This window comes from Aegilops tauschii, chromosome 4, assembly GCF_002575655.3.
Source record: "Aegilops tauschii subsp. strangulata cultivar AL8/78 chromosome 4, Aet v6.0, whole genome shotgun sequence".
Classification (NCBI taxonomy): Eukaryota; Viridiplantae; Streptophyta; class Magnoliopsida; order Poales; family Poaceae; genus Aegilops; species Aegilops tauschii.
Window position 1 is genome coordinate 519681319 of NC_053038.3, and position 16962 is coordinate 519698280.

At 47.0% G+C, this 16962-nt stretch overlaps 2 protein-coding genes across 2 annotated transcripts; both read left to right on the forward strand.

Annotated features, from left to right (window-relative positions):
- The first annotated feature begins 6543 nt into the window (after nucleotides 1-6543).
- On the forward strand, nucleotides 6544-9669 carry LOC109754442 (uncharacterized). The gene is made up of 5 exons (XM_020313352.4): nucleotides 6544-6793; nucleotides 6868-7006; nucleotides 7712-7938; nucleotides 8376-8633; nucleotides 9135-9669. Exons 1-5 carry the CDS (start codon nucleotides 6575-6577, stop codon nucleotides 9438-9440), a joined length of 1149 nt encoding a protein of 382 aa, XP_020168941.1. The 5' UTR covers nucleotides 6544-6574; the 3' UTR covers nucleotides 9441-9669.
- Nucleotides 9670-10707: 1038 nt separating this feature from the next.
- LOC109754443 (uncharacterized) lies at nucleotides 10708-12833 on the forward strand. Its single transcript, XM_020313353.4, has 4 exons — nucleotides 10708-11168; nucleotides 11814-11981; nucleotides 12162-12270; nucleotides 12416-12833. The coding sequence occupies exons 1-4, from the start codon at nucleotides 10833-10835 to the stop codon at nucleotides 12601-12603; spliced, it is 801 nt and encodes a 266-aa protein (XP_020168942.1). The 5' UTR covers nucleotides 10708-10832; the 3' UTR covers nucleotides 12604-12833.
- Nucleotides 12834-16962: the final 4129 nt, after the last annotated feature.

Consider the following 16962-nt stretch of genomic DNA (forward strand, 5'->3'; position numbering starts at 1 on the left):
GCCCTTGCCAAGGAGCCCAGGTTTCACAAGAAGACCAGGCATATCAAGCGTCGCTTCAACTCCATTCGTGAAAATGTTCAAGATGGAGACATAGATATTTGTAAAGTGCATACGGATCTGAATGTCGCAGATCCGTTGACTAAACCTCTTCCACGAGCAAAACATGATCAACACCAGAACTCTATGGGTGTTCGATTCATCACAATGTAACTAGATTATTGACTCTAGTGCAAGTGGGAGACTGTTGGAAATATGCCCTAGAGGCAATAATAAAATGGTTATTATTATATTTCCTTGTTCATGATAATTGTCTGTTGTTCATGCTATAATTGTATTAACCGGAAACCGTAATACATGTGTGTATACATAGACCGTAATATGTCCCTAGTAAGCCTCTAGTTGACTAGCTCGTTGATCAATAGATGGTTGTGGTTTCCTGACCATGGACATTGGATGTCGTTGATAATGGGATCACATCATTAGGAGAATGATGTGATGGACAAGACCCAATCCTAAGCATAGCACAAGATCGTGTAGTTCATTTGCTAAGAGCTTTTCTAATGTCAAGTATCATTTCCTTAGACCATGAGATTGTGCAACTCCCGGATACCGTAGGAATGCTTTGGGTGTACCAAACGTCACAACGTAACTGGGTGGCTATAAAGGTGCACTACAGGTATCTCCGAAAGTGTCTGTTGGGTTGGCACGAATCGAGACTGGGATTTGTCACTCCGTATGACGGAGAGGTATCTCTGGGCCCACTCGGTAATGCATTACGGAACGAGTAAAGAGACTTGCCGGTAACGAGATTGAACAAGGTATTGGGATACCGACGATCGAATCTCGGGCAAGTAACATACCGGTGGGCAAAGGGAATTATATACAAGATTGATTGAATCCCCGACATCGTGGTTCATCCGATGAGATTATCGTGGAACATGTGGGAGCCAACATGGGTATCCAGATCCTGTTGTTGGTTATTGGCCGGAGAGATGTCTCGGTCATGTCTGCATGGTTCCCGAACCCGTAGGGTCTACACACTTAAGGTTCGGTGACGGTAGAGTTATTATGGGAATAGTATGTGTAGGGTAACGCAGCAGAAAACAAAAAATTTCCGACCTACGCACCAGCCCAGGACCACTATGGAGACTGCATACATGGTTTGATTTTTTTCGTTACTGACTCGTAGCGCAGCGGCAAGTAGAGTCGATGACGATCGGTGGTGCAGATCCCCGCAGCTAGGATTTACAACCTCCCAACCGCGAGGATGTATACCCTCATCTGCTCCTCAGACAGCCCTCCGGGAGGCGGTCGAACAGTCCCCCGGACGGTGTTGCGGACAGCCCTTCGGGAGGACCTTCGAAACTCGAACGGTCACTCGGACAGCCCTTCGGGAGGACCTTCGAAACTCGGACGGTCACACGGACAGCCCTTCGGAAGGCACTCACGAACTAAGACCGAAACTACGATCTCTCTACAGAGTTGCACACATACGGTCTCATCTATCCGGCAGGGCTTCGCCGTCCAGAACTAGTTCCCACCGGAACCCAGACAGCCTTTCGGCTCTACGAAACTATTTCGCTGGGAGGGAGAGAGAAGCCAGATCATGCATGGCACTTGTATGTGAGAAGGGATGATCCTTTAGGCAGCCCCCTCCACCCCTATTTATAGGCCAAGCCCAAGGGTGGCTTCTCCAAGAAGCCAATGGGGGAAATACCAAAAAGGCCCTCAAGGTGGCTTCTCCAAGAAGCCAAGCAAAAAGCACTTTCACTATTCATGACGACATTTTTCAGCGTCCGTTCGAACTGAAAATATTTATGTGGGCTCAGAACATTTCCAGTACCCACTAAAATAATTTTCAACGCGTTCCGAAACAATTTCGGTTTAGTGATTTTCATCTGCGAAAAGCAAACAAGAATGCGTTTTCACTATTCATGAAGACAATTTTTCGCGTCCACTAAATCCGAAAATATGTCTGTGGGTCTTAGAATAATTCCAGTACCCACTAAAATGATTTTGGATTCGTTCTGAAACAATTTCAGATTAGTGAATTTCATCTGCGAAAAACAGCCAAAGCGGTACCGGCAGCTCCAAAACATTTTCGGTTTTTATTTCTGAAAATTCCAAAAAGTTTCCAGAATGATTCTGGAACCCTCCAAGAATTATCAGGCATGTGCCGAAACCATTTTGACTTAATGGCATAACCCGAAACAACTTTTTCGGTTTCACCGAAACTCATCCGGTGACCTCTCTCTGCGGAACTTTTCCGCTGTCCGAAACTTTTTGGTGTCCGAAACTTTTTCGGTGATTTTCTCTCAGACTCCTTGTCTAGTATTCAGCAGATAGATGACCCTTAAGCGTGTGACCCTATAGGTTCGGTGAAGTATAGACATGACCCGGAACCCCTTCCGATCAATGATCAACATCGGAGTCGTGGACACCCATATTAACCCCTATACCCACATGAATGAATATTCGAGTGAACCTCCAGTTGCAGTGAGCTATTCCTGTTGCTTCGCGATATGTTACAAATACCCGAGGTGAGACATGTTGGCATTCCCGTGGATCAACAACTTGTCCACTATGCTAGTTACCTCGTTACCGGTATTGTTCTCTTTTCTCGTTATCGTGTTCCGGCATCCCCGTGATCAAATCACAAAGTGTCTGGCCAGACGATGATGGATACCGTAACACCGAGAGGGCCCGAGTATATCTCTCCATCGTCGGAGGAGCAAATCCCAATCTCGAGCTATCAAGTTAATTAACACTTTCCCATGAACCCGTAAGCCGCCGTAATAGCCATCCAGTTACGGATGATGTTTAACAAACCCCAAAGTTCATGAAGCAAGCATGAAGAAACTCGATACTCTCATGGTCTAAGGAATTATGCAAACATTAACTATCTCTGTGTTATAAACCATTAACTTGTGACGAATGTATCTCATAGCATAACATCAATTCGGGTCGATTCAACACAAATTTCCTTCCTGACATTGTGCCCTCAAAGTTGCTTGGCATACACATGCCCATGATTGGGAAAACATAATCATCATGCAACACTTGAGCTAGTCTTAGAGGCACGACTAGGAATACAATTTATCGTTTATTATTCCACACGTGCATATGGGTTCTCCCCAGAGCCTTTATGGATATACGGGCTCGGGAACCACAGCAGTTATAGCATGGAACATAAACATAATATGAACTCGGAGATAAATAATATCATTTATTATTGCCTCTAGGGCATATCTCCTATAGTATGTGGTTACCAAAGGTTGTTAGGAGTCCCGGATGAGATCCTGGACGTCACGAGGAGTTCCGGAATGGTCCGGAGGTAAAGATTTATATATGGGAAGTCCACTTTCAGTCACCGGAATAGTTTCGGGGGTTATCGGTATTGTACCGGGACCACCGAAAGGTGTCCGGGGGTCCACCGGGTGGGGCCACCTGCCCCGGGGGACTTAATGGGCTGAACAAAGGGTGGGAACCAGCCCCTGGTGGGCTGGTGCGCCCCCCAAGGGCCCAAGGCGCCTAGGGTTGGAAACCCTAGGGGGTGGGGGCGCCTCCCACCAAACTTGGGGGGAAAGCTCCCCCCTTGGCCGCCCCCCCTAGATGGGATCTAAGGGGGCCGGCCCCCTCTCCCCTTCCCCTATAAATAGTGGGTGGGTGGGAGGGCTGCCGCATCCTTCCCCTGGCGCAGCCCCTCCCTCCTCCAACACTTCCTCCTCCTCCGTAGAGCTTGGCGAAGCCCTGCAGAAAATCCACAAGCTCCACCACCACGTCGTCGTGCTGCTGGAGCTCTCCCTCAACTTCTCCTCTCCCCTTGCTGGATCAAGAAGGAGGAGACGTCCCTGGGCTGTACGTGTGTTGAACGCGGAGGCGCCGTCCGTTCGGCGCTAGATCGGATCTTCCGCGATTTGAATCGCCGCGAGTATGACTCCATCAACCGCGTTCTTGCAACGCTTCCGTTCCGCGATCTTCAAGAGGTATGAAGATGCACTCCCTCTCTCTCGTTGCTAGCATCTCCTAGATTGGTCTTGGTGATACGTAGGAAAAGTTTGAATTATTGCTACGTTCCCCAACAGATCTCCCCCTCCGGCAGGGTGCCGGAACGGGCTCCTGATTGGTTTTCGGTGGCTAAAGAGGCTTGCGGCGGTGGAACTTCCGATCTAGGGTATCCATGAGGGTTTTTGGAATATTTGGGAATTTATAGGGCGAAGAAGGGGTACGGGAGGCCACCGAGGTGGGCACAACCCACCGGGGTGCGCCTGGGGGACCAGGCGCGCCCTGGTGGGTTGTGCCCCCCTCGGGGCACCCCCAGGTGCTGCTCTGGCCCAGTGGTTCTCTTCTGGTCCATAAAAAATCCACAAAAAGTTTCAGCTCATTTGGAGAACTTTCATTCCTGCACAAAAAACAACACCACGGTAGTTCTGCTGAAAACATCGCCAGTCCGGGTTAGTTTCATGCAAATCATACCAAAACCATATAAAATTGTTGTAAACATGGCATGAATACTTCATAACTTATTGATACGTTGGAGACGTATCATGGGCCAAACGAGGGGAGCACACCAGCCCACGAGGGGCTGGCACGCCCCACCTTTGGCCGCCGGCCTTGGGGAGAAAAGGAAGGAGGGGAGTCGGCCTCCCCTTGCCTTCCATCTCCTCCCCCCCCCCCGAGAGAAAATAAAGAAGGCGGGGCGCGGCCAAGACAGGAGCCCAGGGCGGCCGCCTGCCCCCATGGGGGAGCCCTAGGCTACATCCCCTCCTCCCCCACCTATATATATGAGAGGAGGGAGAGGGGAAACACACACCACGATCCCCAAGCCGTGTGCGGCACTCCGTCTCCCTTTAGTTCTAGTTCCTCCTCCGTCCACGTCCATTGTGCTTGGCGAAGCCCTGCGGATAGTTTCACCACCACCGTCACCACGTCGTCATGCTGCCGGAACTCATCTACTACTTCATCTCTCTTGCTGGATCGAGAAGGAGAGGATGTCATTGAGTTGAACGTGTGCTGAGCACGGAGGTGTCGTGCGTTTAGTACTTGATCAGAAGGATCGTGAAGGTGTACGACTACATCAACCGCGTTGATAAACGCTTCCGCTAAACGGTATACGAGGGTACGTAGACACACTCTCCCCTCTCATAGCTATGCATCTCCATGGATAGATCTTGCGTGTGCATAGAAATTTTTTGTTTTCCATGCAATGTTCCCCAACATGTACGCATTAGGCCCGGCGATCATCTCCCCGGGAGGCCATCAATGATGCCCAATTGTCATGAGTTTCTTGCTTGTCAGCCTTTGCTGGAAGTGATGTCCTCCTCGGTTTCTTCTTGTCCCTCGGACAGATATATGATGGCGGCAATACAGGTGCTATTTAATGTGTTTGTTCAGCCCCTCCATCCACCATCGTTGTCCCCTCACCTGACAAGTCAAGCTTCTTTCTCACAACTTCAACCGAGGTTCCTTTTCTTCCCTCCCATCAATAGGTTTCAAAGGGCTCGAAGTTCTATCACCAAGATGACCATCTCGTTCCATGTACACTTTTTGGGCCTAGCGTGTGTCTGGACTCCCCTTGCCCTTCCTCTGGTATGTCCTCCACCCTTGTTGCCTCGACTAGGGGCCCGACCTCACGATGACGGGGGATAGGACACAACCCTTCTCTGGGTGATCAGCAAGCTCCTGCCCCACTACTTTCTTTCTCCTTCCAAACTCCATTGCCACACTCCTCAAACCATGATCCATCAAACTGCAAACCTCGTAGAAAAAGGGAATTTTCTCATACTTAACCAACAACATGTGTGATCCTTCTCCTTCAGTTGTCAATGGAGTAAATCAGGTCAAAGGCTTTGCAGCAAGCACATGAGCATGGACTCGCACATAGTTCCCCAATATAGCGCACATGGATAGTTGTGCCTCTCTTACCTGCCAATTCGACGAGCTAGTTGACCACCACCTTTTCATGACAATACAAGTCAGGAACTTTATGAATCCACGGGCCCCATGCACAACCTTCTTCCAATAGCCTAGGCAAAATATTTGGAACACAAACAAGCTCTCTCCCGCTTCTCTAAACTTTGGGATATGGGACAAGCTCCACACGAATTTCATATGCTGAAACATCGCAGTAGTTCCGCTAAAATAACGATCGGTATTCAATCTTCCCACCGCTAGCCAACGCTTTTCCGCCTCCATCTGCTCCACTTCTGCTTTCCCGAAGACGACATCATCTAATTCGTTATCATGTAGGTCCATATGCTTCAGGATCTCAACTAGGTTATCCTCTGTCCAAGGGCCCGCGTCAGACGAGGATGTAGGCGCATCCACCTTGATTTAACCGAAGATCGGTGTAGACCAGGATCGCCTCCGGAGAGCAAGATAAAGCTTAACGGAGATGGCACACGAGAAGCCTTTTGGTAGGTGGCCCAACAAACTCGGGCATGGTCAACATTTATCGGGACTGATTTTATCTTTTGGTAACAAACTTTGGGATGATTGGATTTTGATTTACAAAAAAGAGAGGGAAGGTAATATCAATGGATGGAAGGTGGCACGTAGACGACGTGGCCGATCGATGACATTGACGCCCCGCTCCACTCGCCTGGCACCCTTCCAATCCGTCTTCTCCTCCCCCTCCCCTGCCGCTACTCCTGTCGCCGTCACTCCCCGCCGCTCCAACTCGCACCCCGCTGCCCGCCTCCACCTCCGCCTCCGCCTCCGCTGCTGCTGCTCCGCCAGCGATCCGGCGCCGATGGTGAAGGCCATCAGGGTCCACGAGCTCGGCGGCCCCGAGGCAAGCCGATCCCCTCTTTGTTTTCCGGGCCGAGGGTAAGGGCTTCTCTTTTCTAATCGATTCCTGGTGCGCAGGCGCTGCGGTGGGAGGATGTGGAGGTGGGCGAGCCCGGGGACGGCGAGATCCGGATCCGGAACACCGCCATCGGCGTCAACTTCATCGACGTCTACTTCCGCAAGGGCGTCTACCCCGCTCCCCTCCCCTTCACCCCCGGTACCGTACCCAACCCTAGAACAGATTTCCACTAGATTGATATATGATAGCTTGCTGTTGCTGACGAAACTGAAGAAACCGTATCTATCCCGGGCCAGTTGCCACTCAAACTAACGCTGTCCCACTTACCATTTTACTACTACACTGTCCCATAATGTAAGACGTTTTTGCAGTTCAATTTGAACTGCAAAAACGTCCTATATTATGGGACAGAGGGAGTAGTTGACACGCCATAGTTTGATTTGATCGATGGTCAGTTGGTGTAAATGCTCAGGGGCAGGATTCTCGAGATCATTGCTCACTGAGTGTCACACCAAATGGTCCAACTAATTTTATACTCCCTCCGTCCCATAATATAAGACGTTTTTGCAAGCTCTCAGAATTGCTACGGGCCTATTGCCACTCAAACCAAACATTGTCTCACTTACCTAGGTTCAGAGATGTCTCATAAGTTTGGCCGTCGGCTCTTTTAGATGCTCAGACGCATGATTCTCTCGAGATCATTGCTCCCTGAACATAAGACTAATTGGTCCAATTTATTTTATTGCTCAAAGAAGAATTGCTGCTCTCTTGTGTTACCTGGTGACATGTATTATATGGCATCAGACCGTTGCTTGTATCAATTGGCTTGTGGGTTGTGCTTTGCACCGTTATCAGTGTTTCTGTTCTATTATTCTCTAGCTTTATGGTCTGTTCCACCTCCAGGCATGGAAGCTGTTGGCGTGGTGACTGCCGTGGGGCCCGGACTGACCGGCAGGAAAGTCGGGGATGTTGTCGCGTACGCAGGCAAGCCTATGGGCTCTTATGCTGAAGAGCAGATTATTCCAGCCGATGTTGCTGTTCCTGTCCCACCTTCAGTAAATCACAAGACAGCGGCTGCCATCATGCTCAAGGGGATGACTGTTCATATGCTAGTTCGCCGCATATTTAAGGTACATTCTGTCTTGTTCGTGTTGTAGTGTTGTGTGACATACTAATAAAGTCCTAAAGTTAAGAATTGTGCATAGGTCAATCGGAGCACCTAGATGGATAAAACACACTGTATGTATCGAGGGGCATGATTACTATTGATTACGTGTTGCTTGTTGAAGGCCTGATAAGCAATTTAAACTGCTTTTTAGTGCAAGGTGTTCATACATCATATACTAATATAAAGCGATCCACTGTAAGAGTGAACATGGGGATTTTCGTTATCATGGATTATTGCAAAAATAATTGCTAACCTCTACAGCATATATATGTTGGATCTCTACAACCTGTAAGTACTGTGTGTGCATATGTTACATATGCTCAGGGATCAACATTGCTTCATGATGATTCACCCGATTGCCATGACAAAAAGCTTGACTGCATTTTGATTACCATGCAGGTTGAGACCGGCCATACCGTTCTCGTCCACGCTGCTGCTGGTGGAGTTGGATCACTCCTTTGTCAATGGGCAAACGCCCTTGGTGCCACTGTCATTGGAACTGTTTCAAATGAAGAGAAAGCCACACACGCACATTTTGATGGATGTCACCATATGATCATCTACACAAAGGAAGATGTTGCAACCAGAGTCAAGGAGATTACAGGTGGAAAAGGTGTAAATGTGGTCTATGATTCTGTTGGAAAGGACACATACAAGGTAAGATTGCTGTACCAGGTCCTAGTTTGGAAGCTTGATTCACTAGGAATACATTTTTTTTATCCTTTCGATGATACTTTGCGTAGAACTACTATTGGCAGAACATCTGAATACTGAGATCTGAACATGATCTGCTCGTGTTGCGCCATCCCACTAATAAAAAGAATAACTAATATATAATTAATACCTTGTTAATATGATCTGAGCACCCATTTCAAAATAAACGGTTGGTGTTTCCCTTCGCATCGTCATGACTCAGTAGCAATCCTGGGCATAATTGGTTGCAACTACGCCACCTGCATTTTCATATCTTTCAATAGACACAGCATGTTATCTAGTGTTTTGGCTGCAGCCCATGGCCTTCTTGTATGGCGTTTGTGTAACTACCTGATATATCGCCTCTTATCTTTTTTCCCCATTAATTCATGTTATGAGTTTACATACATATGCATGTTGTCATACTGACATGAGTAATGACACCTGATCTGTTCATGTGTGCAGGCATCCCTGGAGTGCCTGGCGTCCCGCGGTTTCCTGGTGTCGTTCGGGCAGTCCTCAGGCTCGCCTGACCCGATCTCCATGGGCGACCTGGCGTCGAAGTCGCTTTTCCTGACGAGGCCGAGCGTGATGCACTACACGGGCACCCGCGACGAGCTGCTGGAGGCGGCGGGCGAGGTGTTTGCCAACGTGGCCAACGGGGTGCTGCACACCCGCGTGAAGCACACCTACCCGCTGTCCGAGGCGGCCCGCGCCCACGCCGACCTCGAGGCCCGGAAGACCTCGGGGTCCGTACTGCTGATCCCGTAGAACTAAGCACCGTCTTCTTTTCGGTAGGAGAAGCTTGAATAAACGGGGGACGCGGCAATGTATGCGCTCTACAATCTACGAATGCTTGTGAATATGTTGGCTGGAGTTTAGCATCTGAACACTGAATCCTCTGTCTGTCTCACCTCACCTGGTTATGTTGGATTCAGTAGTAAGAATGAATGTTGGGTGATTATGTGTTGAATGAATTGGATTGTGGTATTGTTGCGCACATCACTGTTTGTCTAGTACATGATGAATGTGATCATCTCATGTCATGTGTTGATTGGCTGTGAGGAGAGATGGACAGGTGTCATGTACTTGCACCTGTAAGTTGACCTTTTTACCTGTCCTTGTCCCTGTTTAGGTGGAGATAACAGGTAGAGAGAAGTAGGAGATTAAGAAATATTTTTGCAAATATTGTATGTGTGATGATCAGCATTCTATCTACTACTCCCTCCGTTCCTAAATACTTGTCTTTCTAGGCATTTCAAATGAATATCACATACGGATGTATGTAGACATATTTTAGAGTGTAGATTCACTCATTTTACTCCGTATGTAGTCACTTGTTGAAATGCCTAGAAAGACAAGTATTTAGGAACGGAGGGAGTAGATGACTCAACTTTGTACTAACTTTAATATAAACTTAGTACAAAGTTGAGTCATCTATTTTGGAACGGAGGGAGTACTTCATATATAGAATGCAGATAACAGGTAGAGAAAAGTAGAGAGGTAGGATTATATCTCATTTGTTTGTTTGAAATGGTCAGTAGAGGAAAGAGAGGAAGAGTTGTTCGCACGCAAGTCGACTTCTGCAGATATCTTATCTGTTAAATTTGCGATTCAAAATTGTTGGAAACCTGAATAAGAAGAGTTGTTCACAAGTCGATTTTATAATCATTATTATCTGTTGTAATAATAATGCTACTAGTATAAAATTGAAAGAAGAAACACAAATTGAAAGCTTCGGCCTTTGCCTTCCTGGGTTTAAAAACAAGTTGGTTGTTTCAGAGATATATTTGCAAATATTTTATGTGTGATGATCAACATTTTATCTACTACTATATCTCTTTTGTTTGTTTGAAATGATCAGGGGAAAAAGAAGAAGATGGTATTTTATCTACTCCATTTGTTTGTTTCAAAATCATTGGAAATATAAACAAGAGTTGTTCACAAGTCGACTTTGCAATCATTGTTGTAAATAAGTATGAAAACAAATCAATTGAAAACGTCGGCCTTTTTTTCTGTTTAAAATGGGGAAGATGGTGGTTGTTGTTCAAAAAAGTTCCAGAGAGGAACAGTCCCAGCAGCGCTGCCTTCTACTACGCCTCTTCTCCAAGAAACAGAGGAGAGGAGAGGGGCGAAAGGCTTGATCTTGACCGGCCGGCGTCCATGGCGGCGGGGCGGCAGCAGCGGGTGGTGGTGATGCGGCACGGGGACCGGCTGGACCACGCGGAGCCCATGTGGCCGGCCAACAAGCCGCGGCCGTGGGACCCGCCGCTGACCGACGCCGGCGTCCTCCGGGCCTGGACCGTCGGCAAGCGCATCCGGGCGCAGGCCGCCGCCGACGGCTACGCGCTCCACCGCGTCCTCGTCTCCCCCTTCCACCGCTGCCTCCAGACCGCCGCCCAGGCCGTCGCCGCGCTCTGCGCCGTCCCCGACGACGCCGCGCTCGCCGCCGTCCTCGACTCCAGCGCCAATGTGCCCCTCGACACCTCCCGCGTCAAGGTACCCTCCTCGCTTCCCTCCCTCCATTGCTCTGTGTTGGATTCATTCGCTCATGCTCGCGTTGATATTGGTTGGATCTGCGCCATGTTAACAAGCCTGAACTTGACTTGTTTTTTAGTTAACTGAAACACACCAGACAGGTTTCAGACTCTCAGTTAACCGAACTGAAGTTAAACTGACTGACTGTTTGTACAGATACTCATTATGATTTAGGGTAAATAAATCCTAACAACAGTTTAGCTTTCCGATTTGCGCCCTTATAGCCGATGAATAGCTGGAGTAAAAATGACTGTTCCTAACTTCCTGTTGCTTAAACCTGAACTGAAGGTTCTTTGTGTGGCACACACCTGAACTCGCTCAAGTTGATTCTGTGAAAGAAACTTAACTTGTTGGAACAGATACTGATTTAGGGTGATTGTAGCATTAGTTTACCTCTACCGCCCTGTCACCGTGGTCGAGTTGCATCGTGGAATCTAGCTTCAACTGTTGTGAGCTTATTGTACTCTCGTGCGATTAGTGCTTCTACGTTCGCTGGATTTTGTGTTGCAGATTGGTTAAGCTAGTGCAGAGATTGAACTATCAACTTTGCTGTTCCTGCACTCAACAGTTATGCGCAGTGATAAGGAATCCCTTTGACAATTTCAGGTGTCGATCGAGTATGGACTGTCTGAGATGATGAATGTTGAAGCGATGGGCGCTCTTGTCAGCCAGGTCGCGCCCAGTGTCGAGAAGTGGTTCCCTGACCAGGCAGAACTCGAAGCCATCTTACCACCTGGAACCATCGACCATTCTACACAACCGCTCTTCCCAGAGGTCAGCTTGGTCCATAGATTGCGATTTCTTTCCTTTTTGCAGTCACCATTGACACATCTTATTTTGTTAAGTCACCACTAATTTCCAGTTGTGTCCGCTTTTGTGCACAAATTGACAAACAGTTTGTCACACAAATTCATCATATATATACCTGAAACTGTCAAACAATTTCCACTGCAGGTACCCAAGTGGGGAGAATCTGTGAGGGGGGCAAGGATCAGATACGCTAGTGTTATCAAGGCTCTGGCCGACAAATACCCCAACGAGAACCTACTCTTGGTAACACACGGTGAGCTCGAAAGCGTTTAGCCTCTTCTACAGCGAAACACAACAGTTTAGATTCAGTAAATCACAATCGCACCGCATATGTGGTATATCGTTCGATTCAATCCTGCAATGGACCGGTGAGTTGAGGCGATTTGTTGCTGCTGCAGGGGAGGGCGTCGGTTCGTCGGTGGCGTGCTTCGGGGCGACGGGCATGGAGGTCTACGAGGTGGAGTACTGCGCATACGCCGTGCTTGAGAAGCAGCCTGGCGGTGTGGGTGGCGGTGATGAGAGCGTGCTCAAGGTGGTGGCGGATCGAAGCGGCCCGACCACGGGCATACACTACCTGGTCACCTGATGAACACAATCAAGCAGCATGATGCCATTGCTATCGCCATCATCATACCACTCCTCGAGCACTGCACGGTCACGGGGAGCTTTGATTAGTTTAGTTTTGCAATCTGTATTTGTTTCCACAAGATTTTATGCTTGCTGTGTCATCTTTAGAAAACTGTGGTCGGTTCGTCACGGATATTTTTTGTACTACCAATCGGGGTAATAATTTGCTAAACTGCTTTTCTAAGACAACTTTTGCATTCATTAATTAAGCACGACATAAGATGTAATGAAAGACACACCATTAATTAAGCACGACATGCTCTACGTAAATGGGGTTTCTCACAGCAGTGGATTTCTTGGATTATGGTATGTGTGACGTCGGTAAAGAGTATTCAGTGAAGCTGAATGGAAAATTATTGGAGTCCTTCATCCCCTCACGCGGCCTCCGACAAGGTGATCCCTTGTCTCCGTTTCTTTTCCTCTTTGTTGCTGATGCATTGTCTCTGTTGGTCAACAAGGCTATTTCGGAGGAGGGGTTGGAAGGAGTGAAAGTTTGTCGGCGGGCACCTATGATATCTCACTTGTTATTCGCAGATGATTCATTGTTGTTCTTTCACGCCACTGTGCAGCAAGCAACTATTGTAAAAGGTTTGTTGAGCACTTATGCACGAGCTACGGGTCAACTCATAAACCCTTCGAAGTGTTCCATCCTTTTCTCTGGTAATTGCAGTGAGGTGGTGTCTGTGGAGGTTAAACGTATTCTGGAGATAACAAGTGAAGCTTTTGAACCCAAATACCTAGGGTTACCGGTTCCGGAAGGGAGAATGCATAAGGGTAGGTTTGAAACTACTCAAGAAAGAGTAAAGAAGAGACTAGTTGATTGGAGTGAGCAATTTATGTCCTCTGGTAACAAGGAAATATTAATTAAATCGGTGGCACATGCAATACCCACTTACGTTATGAGTGTTTTCCGCTTACCTGCATCAGTTTGTGATGATCTTACCAAATTGATGAGACAGCATTGGTGGGGAGTTAAAAGAGGTAAAAAGAAGATGGCTTGGCTGAGTTGGGACAAACTAAGGCTGCCTAAGAGTAAGGGTGGCATGGGCTTCAGAGACATGCGTGCGTTTAACCAAGCCTTGCTTGCAAAGCAAGCTTGGAGATTATTAGAGTTCCCTGATAGTCTTTGTGCTCGACTATTAAAAGCTAGATACTATCCTCATGGCAGTCTGTTGGATACAGTTTTTACTGGAAATTCGTCTGCGGTTTGAAAAGGTATTGTGCATGGACTAGAGCTGGTGAAGAGGGGAATTATATGGAGAATTGGGGATGGTAATTCGTGTTGGAATATTAGGCAAGTTCATGATTAATTCCAGTAAATAATTCATGACTAGAAGAGATACTAGCATGCAATAATCTAGCAAACTAGAAGAACAGCAAGACATGCATAACAGCAGCAAACACGTAACAATAGCTGTAGAAACAGACATGAACAGAGGATGTTGAGCGTACTGATCGTTAGCTATTATGGGTGCGACAGTGCTGATGACGATGTTGGCGACGATCTGCTGCTGACGGCGATGAATACGACGATGAGTAGCACCGCCCGACTTGGACGGAAGACGACCCGTGATGACGAATTTGAGCAGTCGCGCACAGTGCTTCCCAAAAACCTAATTCGTCCTCTCCCGGTGCAGGATCGCAAAGACGAACGGTTCCGGAGACCTGCTCTCCCACGCGCCGATGCACGCCGGCGTTTGGGATGGAGTAGACTACGATGGCGGCGCAAGTTGTGAGATGAGGCAAAACCCTAGGTGTTTTTCGGTGTATCTCTGGCCGCAGCCGGTAGCTGTATATATATTAGGACCAGAGGCGGTATTGTGTCGCGACCACAATCCCAAACCGACGCCCCGCCCCGCCCCGCCCCGCCCCGCCCCGCCCCGGCCAGGCGAGGCGAGCGAGCGCGCGCGTGTGGTTTTCCCTTTCTCTTCTCACACACCACTTAGAGTGGTGGAGAGAACCCACTATATAAAGAGGTCCAACTCTTCTTCAACTTCCGGGGTGGGACTAAACTTAGCACATGAGTGAACCGACAATTTGAGAGTATCTTAATTGATCTCTCGTTTCTTTCTTGTTCTTTCTGAGTGTCACGCTGGGATCATAAGGTGTTGGAGAAGGCTTGCTATCCATAAAACCGAATCGGTTCAAGACCTTCTCAACATAGTGAGATTGCGTTAATGTAATCCCACTCTCATCCTTAATAAGTTTGATGTTAAGAATTACATCGGCTTCTCCCAGATCTTTCATGTCAAAACTTTTTGATAGAAAAGACTTGACCTCATTAATTGCATTAATGTTTGTACCAAAGATCAGTATGTCGTCCACATACAAACATAATATGACACTATTGCCCCCACCATGGCAATAGTAAACACACCTATCAGCCTCGTTAATGACAAATCCTGCAGAAGTCAGAGTTCTTTCAAACTTCTCATGCCATTGCTTAGGTGCCTGTTTCAGACCATACAAAGATTTTAACAACTTGCACACCTTTCTCTCTTCACCCTTAACCACAAACCCGTCAGGCTGATCCATATAGATCTCCTCTTCCAACTCTCCATTGAGAAAAGCTGTCTTTACATCCATTTGATGAATGATAAGACCATAAGAGGCAGCCAAGGAAAGTAACACTCGAATGGTGGTCATTCTAGCAACGGGTGAATAGGTGTCAAAGTAATCTTCGCCTTCTTTCTGAGTGTAGCCCTTGGCCACTAGCCGCGCCTTGTACTTATCAATAGTACCATCAGGCTTTAGCTTCTTTTTGAACACCCACTTACAGCCCACAGGTTTACAACCATATGGTCTATCAGTTAGTTCCCAAGTTCCATTAGAAAGAATTGAGTCCATCTCATTATGAACAGCTTCTTTCCAATCATCTACATCCGGAGATGCATATGCTTCTGCAATCGTCTTGGGTGTGTCGTCCACAAGGTATACAATGAAATCATCACCAAAGGATTTTGCAATCCTTTGTCTCTTGTTCCTTCTAGGAACTTCATTGTTATCCTTCTCAAGGACTTCCTCATGTGATTGTTCGAAATATTCATCAGTTGTACTAGATTCAGGAATTATCTCAGAAGAAAATCTAGCAATGCTATGCATATCTTTCATAGGAAATATGTTCTCAAAAAATGTTGCATCACGAGATTCCATTATAGTATCAACATGCATATCAGGTACTTCAGATTTTACCACTAAAAACCTATAAGCAATGCTCCGTTGAGCATACCCTAGAAAGACACAATCCACTGTCTTTGGTCCAAGTTTGCGTTTCTTAGGAATAGGAATATTGACCTTTGCCAAACATCCCCAAGTGCGCAAATAAGAAAGTGATGGTTTTCTCCCAACCCACTCCTCATAAGGGGTTTTCTCCTTATTATTGTTGGGAACTCTATTCAGGACATGACATGAAGTCAACAGAGCCTCCCCCCACCATGCCTTAGATAAACCGACAGTGTCTAACATGGCATTCACCAAGTCAGTCAATGTGCGGTTTTTCCTCTCGGCCACTCCATTTGATTGAAGTGAATAGGGAGGCGTCCTCTCATGAATAATACCATGTTCCTCACAAAATTCATCAAAAACTTTTGGAAAATACTCTCCACCACGATCAGACCTAAGACGCTTGATCTTTCTCTCTAGTTGATTTTCAACTTCAGCTTTATAGATTTTAAAGTAGTCTAATGCTTCATCTTTAGTTTGCAACAAATAAACATAGCAAAATCTAGTCGCATCATCAATCAAAGTCATGAAATATCTCTTTCCACCTTTTGTCAACACACCATTCATCTCACAAAGATCAGAATGTATGAGTTCTAGAGGTGCCAAGTTTCTCTCCTCGGCAGCCTTATGAGGCTTTCGAGGTTGCTTAGATTGCACACAACTATGGCACTTAGAACCTTTGACAACTGTGAAGTTCGGAATTAAACTCATGCTGGATAGCCGAGACATTAAACCAAAATTAATATGACATAAACGAGAGTGCCAAATACTTGCATCATCATTAACACTAGCACAAATTTGGTTTATTGACTTATTGCAAAAATCTGAAAGAGAAAAGCGGAACAAGCCTCCGCACTCATAGCCTTTTCCTATAAATTGTCCAAATCTTGACACGATTACTTTATTGGACTCTAAAACTACCTTAAATCCATCTCGACATAGAAGGGAGCCGCTAACTAGATTCTTGTTCATAGTAGGGACATGCTGCAAGTTCCTTAGTTGCACGATCTTTCCCGAAGTAAACTTCCGATCCACCGTGCCAATGCCACGAACAGAAGCATGTGACCCATTCCCCATTAGGACGGAAGAATCCCTT